Source organism: Penaeus japonicus, unplaced genomic scaffold, assembly GCF_977035675.1.
Source record: "Penaeus japonicus unplaced genomic scaffold, GWHDUDI00000001_assembly GWHDUDI00000021, whole genome shotgun sequence".
Lineage (NCBI taxonomy): Eukaryota > Metazoa > Arthropoda > Malacostraca > Decapoda > Penaeidae > Penaeus > Penaeus japonicus.
The window spans coordinates 22,341,991-22,356,990 of record NW_028234423.1 but is presented as its reverse complement, the minus strand read 5'-3'; the positions used below and the strand labels follow the sequence as shown (position 1 = coordinate 22,356,990).

Here is a 15,000-nt window from a genome sequence, read left to right as displayed (position 1 = left end):
CTAGATATAGTTTCAAGATCATGAGATTCATTTTTCTTGTCCTGGATCTTTTTGTGCTGGAACAGCTGGGCTGATATAAAGCCATAAACTTCCCTTATAATTTCGTCAAATTCACTTAAAACAGAAATAAGTTTGCCATCATCAATGTTTTCACTCCCTTCAGCTGAATTTAAGGAACTCATATCATAAACTAATAGTCTGCATGATGTCACGGCTTCTCTGAAAATGAAACCAAAGCCTTTGGAGAAAGTTTGATAATATTCGGTGATAGTATTTACAAGATCATGAGTGCCAACACTTCCTTTACTATGTATTCTTTCAAGAGTTTTCTGCATTAATACACTCATATTTCGTAATTGCTTCAGCATGTAATAAGATTCAAAGACATCAATAGCTGCTTCGCTCCCTTCTGTAACTACTATAATTTGGGCTGATAGGGTGGAAAGACTATGGTATAATTCCGGGAAGTCTCTTGCCGTTTCCATCTCCTTCAGAGGTACTCTACTTAAAAGAGAAGAATATGTTCTTAATTTCTCAACTTCATTTTTCTGCAAGTTATACCTTGTACTTAACATAAGATCCATAATGATTTTTACATCGGCAATAATCTCAATAATATTCATGTCTTCAGATTGACTGTTTTCTTGTTGCAATGAGCTTGTTGTATCAGTATCAGGTGCAGTTCCAATTATAGGCAATAGGAGGGTAGTCGAATCTTTGATGGAATCTTCATCAGGCTGATTATTACTGGGATACAGAAGTTCAATATAAGTTTTGAATACTTTATATATATTGGTAATTGCCTCCTTTGTTTTAAGCATTGTATCGGCCTCATTGTAATAATAAAGACTTGTTATCACATATTGCTTCATTTCCATCAAATCCTCCATTAACTGATAGACCTCCATAAGGTACTGAATGCCGATACCTGGTGTCGCCTGTACATCACCAAAGTTAAAGGCAGAGAGCTGCTCACCTAGGTTGATTGGCAACATACTGTTATAAGAGGTGATGTTGATAAGGAAGCGGTAGGCGTTAGTGATATTATCTACTGTAACATACTCAGCTTTTTTTATCTCACCAACACTTTTAACCAAATTATCTAGGATAGGCATCATGCTGGCAATATCATTCTTACCATCATTTAAGATTCTAGACGTTCTGCTGTAGACAGCATACCTCTGTGTGTTTTTAGCATATCTCTGAGATATGGTCGTTAAGTATGCTAGGTTATTTCTAATAGTTCTCAGATCTGCAATATTCCTCCCATATAATTGGATTTTCCTTCTAAAGAGAGTTGTCATTCTTGACAAATCCATGACATCACGTCTAGAAACTGTGTAAAGATTATCTTTTATCCTCACAATCTGCATACTTATTTCAATTGCATCTCTTCTAGTAAACATCTTGCTGTCAGTATCATGAGGAACGATACTTAACATATATGCAGCAATCTTTCGCACGCTCTCCCAAACACTTTCTCTCATCAGTGATTGCAAGGTAAGAACTGCATCCCCAATAACCCAAATAAGTTCTTGTATTTGTTCATCCCTTGTAACATTACCAACGCCCTGACACATAGATAAGAAAGAAGAGATATTGCTTTGCACCATTTCTAGGTCAATTTCTAGGGGATTGGTATATCGATTTCCAAGAATATAAGTCAGTTTTTCAACTTTTTCTTTGAACTTGGTGTTATCAGTTGACGTAACCTGATAAGTACAAGCGGAGAAGAAAGTTTCAAGCTTTGAGAAGAATTGATAAAGACCTTTTAGTTCAGCATATTCCTTAACTTCAAGAATGTCGACCTTAATCCTGTCCAGTGATACCGTAATACTGTCTCTGGTAACAAGGAGAATTAGCCTTAATTCTTCCAGTTCTTTCATGAAGGTAGATCCCATGAGAATTTTACCGATTTCTGATAATTCAGCCAAAAATTGTTCACATGTTGTTATTTGATATAATTGAATACTACCAAATGACCATTTATCAAAAATGTTGATAGAATCCCTGAGAATCTTTTTAAACACCAAGGAGAGGCTTGAATTAGTTTCTGAGCTACCATCGAATGAATGAATCATCTGATTTATTAGTAGTATAAAATTTTCCACAACGACCTGAGCCCTTGAAAAGATGTACTCATCCCGCATGGCAACTGAATCAGAAATGGCATCTCCCACATTTTCTTCAAAAATATCCCTAAGTGTAACCTCAGAATTTACTACGAAAAGTTTCCAGACATGGAAGCTGGGAATTGAAGTTTCAGCACTTACATTGACCATTTTAATCTTTTGAAGCATATTCCTAAAAGTGTATACTGTCTCTTTAGTAACAAAAGATCTTGATAGACTAAACTGGATGATCATATCAGTAAAAGTTTTGAAACTCTCATTTTCATTAATACCGGCTTCCTGGAGATCACTTCCAGATATGATCATTTCCCAGTCATGGACAAACGACTTAACTTCACCTACAATCAAAGAAGCTTCATTGAACATCAGAACACTTGCACTTGCTTTAGCATATGACGACATGGTTTCTAATGAGGTGTTAATGGTAACTTTAGAGAAATTAATGAGATCTATTAATTCCTGTAAAATATTGATTCTGATTTTTCTATTTCTGAGCATCTCAATACCAGCAATGGAGGAGGCTAACATGTTGAGTGATTCAAACTGGATGTAGTCAGTCTCGGACAAAGTTGCCCTTAACAGAATACTCAATTTAGTAATCTCGCTTTCCTCCTGTTCTTCTACAGCCTCACTCTCTTCGGGTTGATCTGTAGCTTCCATAGTACTGATCAGAGTTTTAACAGTGTCCTGTACCATAGTCAAAAGGATATCATACTCACTGAGAACATAATACTGTCGAGATATTTCCTTTGCTTCTTTAAGTCCAGATGACATTATACCATCGGATTCATGTTCAGCAATAAGCGTCGACTGAGAAATGGTGGCTGTACGAACAAGGTCCAATGTTGTGCCTAATAGAGAAGTAAGTTCTGTAGTGTCTATGTCGATATCTGCAGTTTCACCAGTAGAAATGGAAGCACTTAGCTCATATGAATAAGTTCTGAGCATTGAAAATACATTTCCTGTGATTACATATATATTATCTATAGAACTTGTAATATTCAGTAAATTATTAAGGATAGTTCGTGTCTGTGCTGTAGATTTTCCTTCATTGGAAATAATATTTATAAGTTGTAAGTTCGAAGTGAGAAGACGACTGGTTTCCTCTAAAGTAGAATACATTTTACTTATTCCCAAGAATGAATTCATAGACTGAACAGATGCTGTCATTTTTGCTGCAACAGATATTAAAATGGTCCGTGACCTTGTAAGGAAACTTCGCTTCATCTTCCTTATGCTAAGTTTATCATCGGTTTCTATGAATTTAGTAACAAGTGAGATAACTGTCTGAGCCTCAAGGCTTTGGAAGTTAATGTCACCAGTTGACCATTGCTCCATAATGTTCATAATAACATGTAATGATTCATCTTGAACTATTTCATTATCTGTTGTTGAATTTTCCATATGCTCTTCATCTATATCATCAAACATGTTTCCAACTATGTATTTTTCTATAATAGTTGTAAAGTGGAAGAGTAGATTCTGAATTTCCATAACCTTCATTGTCAATTCCATGGATGAAATGCTTTGTTCCGTGTCTTTATCAATGCGCTTATACTGTTCTAAAATTTCTAAAGTCTCTTGTAAATAGGTAATGCCAATTCCTTGGGACACCGAGATGCTAGTAATATCATAAGACTGCAAAATATCACTAAAATCCTCTGGAATGAGTTTCCAATCAAATGAAACCGACAAAAGATACTTATATAGTCCTGTTATCTCTTGATTGGGCTCATAAAAGGTGGCTTGCCCTACAACCTTTTGCAAATTTAATAGTTCAGATGTTAGTGAATGTGTTATCACACGAGATGAATCTAAGGAAGATTTTAATGTCTTGATATTTTCCATATCTTTCTGAAACTGCAAGTGAGTCGATGATCTATAACCAAGAAGAGCAAGCTGACTTGAAATCTTGGACAAGTAGGCAATCTTTTTATCATCCTGTCTGGTGACCTCCAGGACTTTCTCAAATTCAGTATTTATCATGTGTATTTCCAAGGCAGTAACAGATGCCATATCAATTGAGTTTAACATGAAGCTAAATTGAGTTACTTCGCTAACTTCAACAATCTCTTCAGATGATGTTTTACCTAGCATAGATGCAAGATGATAGGCCTTTTTCACAGCAGTGTTTGCAGCACTTGTGTATGTTATTTGTTTCTCTTGTTTTAGCACATTGCTGATTTCTTTTATCTTTTTGGTTACTATCTTGAACTGTTTGTTCACTTCAGCAGCAAGGATTTCTAAACCCTCAATGAAGACATTCTCATCTTCTTTAAGCAATGATAAAATTCTTACAAAGTCCTTCAGGAGAACCACCTCGTTCTGCATGTAAGATCGGGTATTTTGCATGAATTGTAGAATTTCGTCAAGGATAGGAATAGAAACAATTGACACGGTTGGTTTCGATGCTGAAGATACATATCTCAAAATGCCTTCCATTTCTGCAAGTAGAATTCCTGATTCTTCAAGGTATGTCAGTTCTCTGTTGTTTCTAGCTATAGTGTAAGTCCTTGATATACTTAATCCCATGGAAAATTTGGCCGACTTGACCGTTTGTAGTAGGAATTCGAGACTTTTTATCTGCATAGCCTTAGTTTTAATAGTTTTACTGATATTCCTAAGGATCATCACAGAGCTACTAAATGACTGTAGAAAGTAAATTGAGGATTTTGACTCAATGTCTTGTAATTGCATAGCAAGTTCTTCAAAAATAGGGTTGAATAGATCAGTTTCTTCTGCGCTTTCTATATTCTGCAGAGATTCGAAAATACGAAGAGTTTCTGTTATTAGTGTTTGAATTTGCTTCTGCCTGAAGCCTTCAATGGAGTACTGCATGTCAAAAGAACCTTCTATTATCCTAATTTCTAAAGATTTCTCAATACTTGTGACAGCGTCTATCACCATCTCAAGATTTATTATCTTCATTCCAGACTTAAACATATGGAGGTCTTTTTCAATCTTATATAGTAGTTCCTCAAGTAAAGTTCGATACTGTGAAAGATCTTCATTGGAATTAGACGCCTTGCTTATCAGCATGATGAGGGATAGTGTCTCTTCGATCACTGATACCTCTGTGGGGTCTGCGTCAGGAGCTGGATTACCAACAGTTTTAGAAATGTTTTTAAACACAAGTAGCAACTTTGAGATTAAATCTTTTAACTTCTGATTTTCTCTCAGCTCCTCTTCTCTCTCTGATTCAGATTGGAATATCTGTATTTCGTCAATGAGTTGAGTTACAATTCTTTTCGTCAGCTTAGCTATCTTTGTTATACCTTTGATATTGGCTCTCTTTATTTTACTCAACTTCAGTTCTTGTAAGCTTTCAGTAAGCACCACGAGCGTCTCTTTGGTTAGATGGAATGTATTGGAGTCAGAATATGACAATTCTTTCATGAGGTTATTCAGGACAATATTTTCTTCACTAATATCAGTTTCTGGGCCTACTTCGTTTGTGATGTTTTCTATTAGTTCTGCAATACTTAATAGAATATTTTGATTTTCCATAAATGCTTCTGACATTAGTGCCTTTTCGATGCTTGACTGAAGGCTAGACCTCATAGTAGAAATTGAGGTTGTAACATGAGTTATGGCGGAAAGTGTTCGACTGACCATGTCAGAATTCCCAACAAAAACTGCTCCAATTATAATGATGTTGTTATAGATTTCTTTAATACGGAGAACCTTTTGTTTATTTAGTAACGATATATCTCCAGTCAACAACGCAACCATTTCATTCATCCTCTCGTCTGGTATATACGAGTCATTTACTTCGTCAGAAATATTCATTATTGTGTCTTTAATTTTCTTTGACATGTCGTCTAAGTTCTCTAAAATGTCTGTCATTGCATTTGTACTACGGATTCTCGAAAATACTTCTCTGCTACCTCTAATTTCTTCGAGCTTACTAGATGCAATAGCCTTCACTTCTCGTATACCAATAATGTCGGTGCCCATGACAACAGAACCTGTAATTGATTCAAACTTTTCTGCCATTTTCTGTAGCTGCTTGACTTGTTTCATGCTCAGAGATTCTATCGACATGGACCTCATCAAGTCTATAAACTTATCTACATCTTCAATATTTTGTATTACAGTTGCAAGTCCAATGCTAGAGCTTAGATCATTAATAGTAGAAATTATTCTTTCTAAAACTGAAATTCCTTTGGTGGAAGTAGTCATTTTTTCAATGCGATTAATGGTTGTAAGTTCATTTGATAATTTTTCTTGCACTTTCATATGTACCTCTTTCATGATGGTTATTGCCTTTTCTAAGATAGGTTTATTCTCTTCAGAAATGGTATTCATACTCTTGATTGACATTAATTGTACTTCCAGATATGTAAAAGTTTTTATTGTTATTTCAGATCCTAACTGAATCTGTTCAAATATCTTGATAAGATCTGTTATCACTTTCTCTTCTAAAACATTACCACCCTCTGCTGATCCAGCATTTGTATCAAAGCCTTCGAAAATGTTTATAATTTCTGTCATAATGTGAGAAACCTTAGTTAAAATATTCACTGTTAAACGAGTTTCTGACATGGTTTTCATTTCTTTTAAAGTTCTCTCACTTCTTTCCTTGGCTGTTGTAACTATTTCGGTTACCCTGTGAAACTCTGTAATATTTATGCTGTCTTCATCATACAAGAAGTACAGATTATCTAAAATAAATCTAAGGCTCGTTATATCCTCAGACGTAATTTCTTTATGAAAAGACTTTGTCAGTAGATCCGTAAGATCGTCCAGCACTTTTGGAGTGATCAACTCGTCAGAAAATTCAATACCATCAAAATACTTCATGATATTCAGTATTTCAGCTTCGATCATGGCAAGTAACCCATCATTTTCAAATAATATATCTATTTGTCTACGTACGTCTTCAATTGCTTCGAAAGCAGAAGTATCATCATGCAACTTTGTAATTGCATCCTGAATTTCTACTTGCAGTTGAAACATACCAAGTAGCTCTTGCCCTCCAGAAGTGGAGTCCTTGATATCCTCTAGAGCCGTAGATTTATTTTTTAATCGGTCAATAATATCATCCATGAAGAGTGAGCTATGTATTCCTTGTACGAGGGTTATGATCGAGTTGATGACATTATCCCCAGCATCGGTTGAAGTTCCTTCACCCATCTTTTCTATTATTTCAGCTACTTCGTTGTTCATTTTCTCCAATATAGTAATAATGGATGCAATTTTGGTTGTAAATCCTGTCTCTCTGCCCCCTTGTTCGTCAAGACGTTTTGCCGTTGCGAGACTTGCCTCTTGAGCCGCACTTAAACAGTCTACAATGTTCGCAATACCTTCATCTGGTCCAAGTTCTTTCACCTTAGTCTTTACGTTGTTAAAAATGTACATAATGTACAAGGTCTCTTCTTCAGTAATAGCATCTGCATTGGTGATCACTTTCTTCAAGAAGTTAATCAATTCATCCACCTCATCATCCATGATACCAATCAGTTGAGATGGTTCGAGCTGCTTAGTGAGTAGATTTAGCTCTTGAAGTATGGTGTCTGTCACACGATTAACCAAAGTCACTTGCACTACAGCTTTTGCTTTTGAGTAAGCAGATTCTGCTTGATTCATTTCCACATTTAAAGTATTTTCTGCCTGGACTGCAAGTTCAATAAGCTCTTCCGTATCTGCAAGCTTTTCTTCATTTGCTTTTATCCGAGTCAAAAACAGAATGAAGTCTGCCATTTTTTCTTCAATGTTTGTAACTGAAGATATATCAGAGTTAATTTCTGTCATAGTTTCTGAAAAGCTCGTGCTGAATGATACCTGGGTGGATACAGTAGTAAAGATACTTATCTCCTTTAAGATAGATGTGATGACTAAGAGACTGTGCTTTACGTTTATTAATGAGGCCAGTTTCTTACCTGATTCATGTAGTTCTTCTTCGATTAACATACTCTTGTCAGTCTTTTCACGAATCTTTACAGTCAAAGAAACAATACTGCTGACATCATAAACATAGCCACTTATGCTCATCTTTTCATTAGCCTCTAAGAGAATACTCTTGATATCATTTTTGAATCCTTCAAGAATGTCTTTATCAGTCTTCATTACTGTAATTTCATGTTGTAGTGTTTGAAGGTATTTTGCATAATTATCGATGATTACGTTTTTCACAAGTGAAATCTCAGATTCTTCGGTTATATTATTTTCCATTTTTTTCAAGAAATCACTATTTTCATTTAGTAACGACTGTACTGCTTGTAGGTTACCAAACTTGCTAGATCCAAGCTCACCTTTACGGACGTGCAGCTGCAGATTGTGTTTTACTTGGTTAACTTGGTCGATTATTGTTTCGATATTACCGATCTCTATATTTTCTCCCTTCTGAATGCTTTCCAATATTTTCTCAAGTTTATGCTGTTCATTTATGAGTTGGGTTATTGCTATACTCGATATAGTTGTGATTTCCGTGTTGATAATCGTAATTATCTCCTCAAGACTATCTGAAATGGGCTTACCATTGTTAGAATCTATCGTTGCAAGTTCTATTTCAGTAAGAACATTCAATATATGTGATACTATATCCAGGGTATCTTTTGTTCGCATCTTTAGAGCATTTGCTGTATCAGCATTTTTGTTTGATTTTTTAGCTTCCTCTAAACTGACCTGCAAGGATGTTATTGTACTGAGAAGGTCATCTAGACCGGAATATTCACCTGACAGGTCTTTAATACTGTCAAGAAAGCCTCGAACTGCAATAATGGACAGCATCTTTATGTTATTAACCCCTTGATTCCATGATTCAAGCTCAGTTTGAATTTCTTCAATCAACACAAGTGGCCTTAATGTAGATCCATCTGTTATCTTAGCCTTCAATTCAGAAATAACACTTTGTAATTCATCCACTACTGAACTTGCAGCATATATTATCTCTGCATTTTGTTTAATTTCTGCAGATTCCTCTAAAGTTTTTAAAATATTGGCATTGACTTTCAGAGCTTTCCTAGTACTTGCAGTTAATTGTTTTAACTCTGTACTATCCTTGATCTGTGATACTTGGCTAATCTCTGTTTTGAATGTATCTAGATCAGCTTTAGCAAGCTTTAGATCATCTTCACTAAGCTTGTAGGTCTTTGAGGAAAACATATCCATGTGTTTTTTCATACTTATCATAGATTCCTGTATCCCTTGAGGTGTGGATATGTTTTCAGTGCTTGAAAATTTCCTCGTAATATCTTTCAGAGTTACATCTGTTGAAGATATAATATGCATCATTGATTCTACTTGTTGTACGAAAATTATATTTTCCTTCTTTTCTTCATATGCTACTTTTTTCTCGGTCACTGCCGTATGAACTTCCTTTAATTTTACTATCAGACTGTTGATTTCATCATAACCTACTGAAGGGTTATCAGTCATTTGAACATTAGTCAATATTTCTAAGAAGAATGCTAGTCTGGAAACGGTTTCACTTGTCACATCATCTATACTAAATTCAGAAATTAATTTCAATACAGTGGTGATGTTTTCATTGATTACCGTGGAAGACTCGGAAATCGTATTCTTTATTTCGTCTGCTACTTTTGTAATAGAACTAACGTAGAAAGAAACCTCTTCAAGTGTTTCCAGAGTGTTAGTAATAGAATTCTGAGATGCGAGTTCATCTACCTTACTTCTGACTGTAGTAGTCAGTTCATTATTTGCAGATATAAACGCTTCAAGGTTTGAGATTACGAATGGCTGTTCCTTGAGGATTTCCTTGGTCCATGATTCAAAGGATTTTAATATATTTATCTGTGACTTAGAGACCGTTTCAGGGCCATTTGTTAGTAGGGATAGTAATATATCATTGATTTCCTGATTAATGTCCACAGGAGTGGGATTAATTCCATCTGAAACTGAATTTAAGGGCTCCATTAGTAAACTTATTTGTTCCTTGATAATATTTGTAGCAGATAGGAGACTATCCAGAAGAACAGCTTGTTCCTGAGATTCTTTTAATGCAACGTTTTTCTTAATTGCCTGCTCTACAACAACCAGGACAGCTTCAATGTTTTCTTTAGTTTGAGTGATTATTGTTTCTGAAAAGGCAGCTCCTTCTGAAACCAGTACACTAAGATCAATTTGGACTAATTTCAGAGAGGTGACAGCATTAGTAATGCCACTGATGCCAGATTGTATTATTGATGACATGATATTGTTAAAATTTTCAAGTACTGCCACACCGTTGCCTTCTGCCTCATCATCTGATACTTCCAACATATCCACTTGTTTTGCCAGTACTTCAATTGACTGCAGGACCATTTCAACTGTTTCTTTTTTTACTTGAGTTACTATTATTCTTGCTTCTACCGTTGCTTGTTTAACAAATAGGCCGATTAAACGATAAACTAGTTTTGTGGTCACAGCCACAATTTGCAAGGACTGCTTAGTGAGAATTTTTGTTCTCGTTTGTACTTCTGTCCTCATTATTTTTATCTCCTTTGTGACTACGCCGATATAGATGAGATCTCCTCGTGTAAATCTCATAACGTCTGCAATCCAAAATTTTACCTGTGACTGCAGTTCCATAATATTTGTTACCGAGATCTCCTGAAGGTCCTGAGTATCACGGCGCCGACGACTACTTGCATCATCACCAGCGAGGCCGTCCAGCTCTCCAGCCAAGTCTTTTAATTCTTCTGCAGCCTCATCTGTAAAGTAATATTTTGAAGAATATTGTTAATACTATAGGTTTACTTACCCCTTATGTTAAACAAATACATATATTCATCTATGGACTTTCCCCCATCCTTTCCCCTTCTACTCCCATGATGCATGTAAAAATATGGCACATCAACCTCTCGTTAAGAATCACTGATCAAGATTGTAGAGTGTAATCAAATGTGATTCAAATATTACATACGAGCAGGTCACTTTTGTTTATATTTCATAAAATTTCATTGTTTATTTCTGCAACAGTCGCATATAGTGAATTAATAAGGTGATGTGAATATGAAAACTGAGGGAAGAAATTAAGTGATCAATATACAAATTATATGTTCAATATATCAAACTATTTAGAAATGAAGTCCCTATGTCCATATCTCCCGAACTACAAGGAAAGTTATTGTCGATTAATGATTAATGGTTTCGACCTTTACCCTATGCTACGTTAGTTAAATAAAAGAAAGCTTAAGTGGCCTGAGAGGAGGGTGTATTTATTTGACTGTGGTTAATGATATGAAATGTGATCCTAGCACTGGCAGAAGTGTTTGCTATTAAAATTTGCTATTTCTGTCATATAATTTGTCACATTCCTGAGATCCAACATTATTCTTAACTATGCTGTAGATTTTTACTAAAATACTTTACTTTATTTAAAAGATATAGCTCTCTATAAAATTCAAGAATTTTATATTTATTCACTTAGGTCATCAACGAGGCTTTAGTAACGCGTATTTAGATCAATGTTGATTTCAAATTCAACTTATCCCTTTCCCTATCCCTATACAAATAGGGTAGCATTTATATGGAGATATATTACCCACACACAAAGACAAGTAAGTGAATAGCGCATGGCTGGTTACTAGATGTGAATGGACATTTGGTTTGAAAATTGTTTTAGATATTTAAGGTATACATGAAATTAGTATTTTTACCAGGGTTAGGCTCTTCGCCAGGGGGGTCCTCAGCAGGTGTGTCTTCACCAGGGGTGTCCTCAGCTGGAGCATCTTCACCAGGGGTGTCCTCAGCTGGAGCATCTTCACCAGGGCTGTCCTCAGCCGGTGTGTCTTCACCAGGGGTGTCCTCAGCTGGAGCATCTTCACCAGGGCTGTCCTCAGCCGGTGTGTCTTCACCAGGGGTGTCCTCAGCTGGAGCATCTTCACCAGGGGTGTCCTCACCAGGGGTGTCCTCAGCTGGAGTGTCTTCACCAGGGGTGTCCTCAGCTGGAGTGTCTTCACCAGGGCTGTCCTCAGCCGGTGTGTCTTCACCAGGGGTGTCCTCAGCTGGAGTATCTTCACCAGGGCTGTCCTCAGCAGGTGTGTCTTCACCAGGGCTGTCCTCAGCCGGTGTGTCTTCACCAGGGCTGTCCTCAGCCGGTGTGTCTTCACCAGGGCTGTCCTCAGCTGGAGTGTCTTCACCAGGGCTGTCCTCAGCAGGTGAGTCTTCACCAGGGGTGTCCTCAGCTGGAGTGTCTTCACTAGGAGTGTCTTCACTGGGAGTGTCCTCAGCTGGAGTGTCTTCACCAGGGCTGTCCTCAGCTGGAGTGTCTTCACTAGGAGTGTCCTCAGCCGGTGTGTCTTCACCAGGGGTGTCCTCAGCTGGAGTGTCTTCACTAGGAGTGTCCTCAGCCGGTGTGTCTTCACCAGGGGTGTCCTCAGCAGGTGAGTCTTCACCAGGGGTGTCCTCAGCTGGAGTGTCTTCACTGGGAGTGTCCTCAGCTGGAGTATCTTCACCAGGGCTGTCCTCAGCAGGTGTGTCTTCACCAGGGCTGTCCTCAGCCGGTGTGTCTTCACCAGGGGTGTCCTCAGCCGGTGTATCTTCACCAGGGGTGTCCTCAGCTGGAGTGTCTTCACTGGGAGTGTCCTCAGCTGGAGTATCTTCACCAGGGCTGTCCTCAGCTGGAGTGTCTTCACCATGGGTGTCCTCAGCAGGTGTGTCTTCACCAGGGCTGTCCTCAGCTGGAGTGTCTTCACTAGGGGTGTCCTCAGCCGGTGTGTCTTCACCAGGGGTGTCCTCAGCTGGAGTGTCTTCATCAGGGGTATCCTCAGCTGGAGTGTCTTCACCAGGGGTGTCCTCAGCAGGTGAGTCTTCACCAGGGGTGTCCTCAGCTGGAGTGTCTTCACTAGGAGTGTCTTCACTGGGAGTGTCCTCAGCTGGAGTATCTTCACCAGGGGTGTCCTCAGCTGGAGTATCTTCACCAGGGCTGTCCTCAGCAGGTGTGTCTTCACCAGGGGTGTCCTCAGCTGGAGTGTCTTCACTAGGGGTGTCCTCAGCCGGTGTGTCTTCACCAGGGGTGTCCTCAGCTGGAGTGTCTTCATCAGGGGTGTCCTCAGCCGGTGTGTCTTCACCAGGGGTGTCCTCAGCCGGTGTGTCTTCCCCAGGGGTGTCCTCAGCCGGTGTATCTTCACCAGGGGTGTCCTCAGCTGGAGTGTCTTCATCAGGGGTGTCCTCAGCCGGTGTGTCTTCACCAGGGGTGTCCTCAGCCGGTGTGTCTTCACCAGGGGTGTCCTCAGCTGGAGTGTCTTCACCAGGGCTGTCCTCAGCCGGTGTGTCTTCACCAGGGCTGTCCTCAGCCGGTGTGTCTTCACCAGGGGTGTCCTCAGCTGGAGTGTCTTCACCAGGGGTGTCCTCAGCCGGTGTGTCTTCACCAGGGCTGTCCTCAGCCGGTGTGTCTTCACCAGGGGTGTCCTCAGCTGGTGTATCTTCACCATGGGTGTCCTCAGCCGGTGTGTCTTCACCAGGGCTGTCCTCAGCCGGTGTGTCTTCACCAGGGCTGTCCTCAGCCGGTGTGTCTTCACCAGGGGTGTCCTCAGCTGGAGTGTCTTCACCAGGGGTGTCCTCAGATGGAGTATCATCACCAGGGCTGTCCTCAGCTGGTGTATCTTCACCATGGGTGTCCTCAGCAGGTGTGTCTTCACCAGGGATGTCCTCAGCCGGTGTGTCTTCACCAGGGGTGTCCTCAGCTGGTGTATCTTCACCATGGGTGTCCTCAGCAGGTGTGTCTTCACCAGGGCTGTCCTCAGCCGGTGTGTCTTCACCAGGGGTGTCCTCAGCTGGTGTATCTTCACTAGGGGTGTCCTCAGCAGGAGTGTCTTCATCAGGAGTGTCCTCAGCAGGAGTGTCTTCACCATGAGTGTCCTCAGCAGGAGTGTCTTCACCAGGGGTGTCCTCAGCAGGAGTGTCTTCATCAGGAGTGTCCTCAGCAGGGGTGTCTTCACCAGGGGTGTCCTCAGCAGGTGTGTCTTCACCAGGGGTGTCCTCAGCAGGTGTGTCCTCAGCAGGAGTATCTTCACCGGGGGTGTCTTCACCAGAGGTGTCCTCAGCTGGAGTGTCTTCGGCAGGAGTGTCCTCAGCTGGAGTGTCTTCGGCAGGAGTGTCCTCAGCTGGAGTGTCTTCACCAGGGGTGTCCTCAGCAGGTGTGTCCTCAGCTGGAGTGTCTTCACCAGGGGTGTCCTCAGCAGGAGTCTCTTCACTAGGGGTGTCCTCAGCAGGTGTGTCCTCAGCTGTAGTGTCTTCACCATGGATGTCCTCAGCTGGAGTGTCCTCGCCAGGGGTGTCTTCAGCTGGAGTGTCTTCACCAGGGGTGTCCTCAGCAGGAGTCTCTTCACCAGAGGTGTCCTCAGCTGGAGTGTCTTCACCGGGGGTGTCCTCAGCAGGTGTGTCCTCAGCAGGAGTGTCTTCACCAGGGGTGTCCTCAGCTGGAGTGTCTTCACCGGGGGTGTCTTCACCAGGGGTGTCCTCAGCTGGAGTGTCTTCACTAGGAGTGTCCTCAGCTGGAGTGTCTTCACCATGGGTGTCCTCAGCTGGAGTGTCTTCACCAGGGGTGTCCTCAGCAGGATTCTCTTCACCAGGGGTGTCCTCAGCTGGTGTATCTTCACCATGGGTGTCCTCAGCAGGTGTGTCTTCACCAGGGGTGTCCTCAGCTGGTGTATCTTCACCATGGGTGTCCTCAGCTGGAGTGTCTTCACCAGGGGTGTCCTCAGCAGGTGTGTCTTCACCAGGGGTGTCCTCAGCAGGTGTGTCTTCACCAGGGCTGTCCTCAGCTGGAGTGTCTTCGGCAGGAGTGTCCTCAGCTGGAGTGTCTTCGACAGGAGTGTCCTCAGCTGGAGTGTCTTCACCATGGGTGTCCTCAGCTGGAGTGTCTTCATCATGGGTGTCCTGAGCTGGAGTGTCCTCGCCAGGGGTGTCCTCAGCAGGAGTG

The 15,000-nt window shown here is 40.4% G+C and overlaps 2 protein-coding genes across 2 annotated transcripts in view; both read right to left on the bottom strand.

Moving 5' to 3' along the window:
- LOC147469516 (uncharacterized) overlaps positions 1–10,901 on the bottom strand; it is a 44,599-nt gene extending 33,698 nt beyond the window's left edge. Inside the window, exon 1 of the mRNA XM_086549097.1 lies at positions 1–10,901. This exon is cut by the window's left edge and continues 1,805 nt beyond it. Coding sequence (XP_086405223.1) covers positions 1–10,664 — 10,664 coding nt within the window. The 5' untranslated portion in view covers positions 10,665–10,901.
- Positions 10,902–11,557: 656 nt separating this feature from the next.
- The window catches only part of LOC122257690 (uncharacterized), a 30,974-nt gene continuing 27,531 nt past the window's right edge, over positions 11,558–15,000 (bottom strand). Inside the window, exons 10-15 of the mRNA XM_086549096.1 lie at positions 14,798–15,000; positions 14,048–14,761; positions 13,298–14,011; positions 12,008–13,102; positions 11,813–11,926; positions 11,558–11,580 (exon numbers count right to left, since the gene is read on the bottom strand). The exon at positions 14,798–15,000 is cut by the window's right edge and continues 22 nt beyond it. Coding sequence (XP_086405222.1) covers positions 11,558–11,580; positions 11,813–11,926; positions 12,008–13,102; positions 13,298–14,011; positions 14,048–14,761; positions 14,798–15,000 — 2,863 coding nt within the window. The remainder of the gene's footprint in view (positions 11,581–11,812; positions 11,927–12,007; positions 13,103–13,297; positions 14,012–14,047; positions 14,762–14,797) is intronic.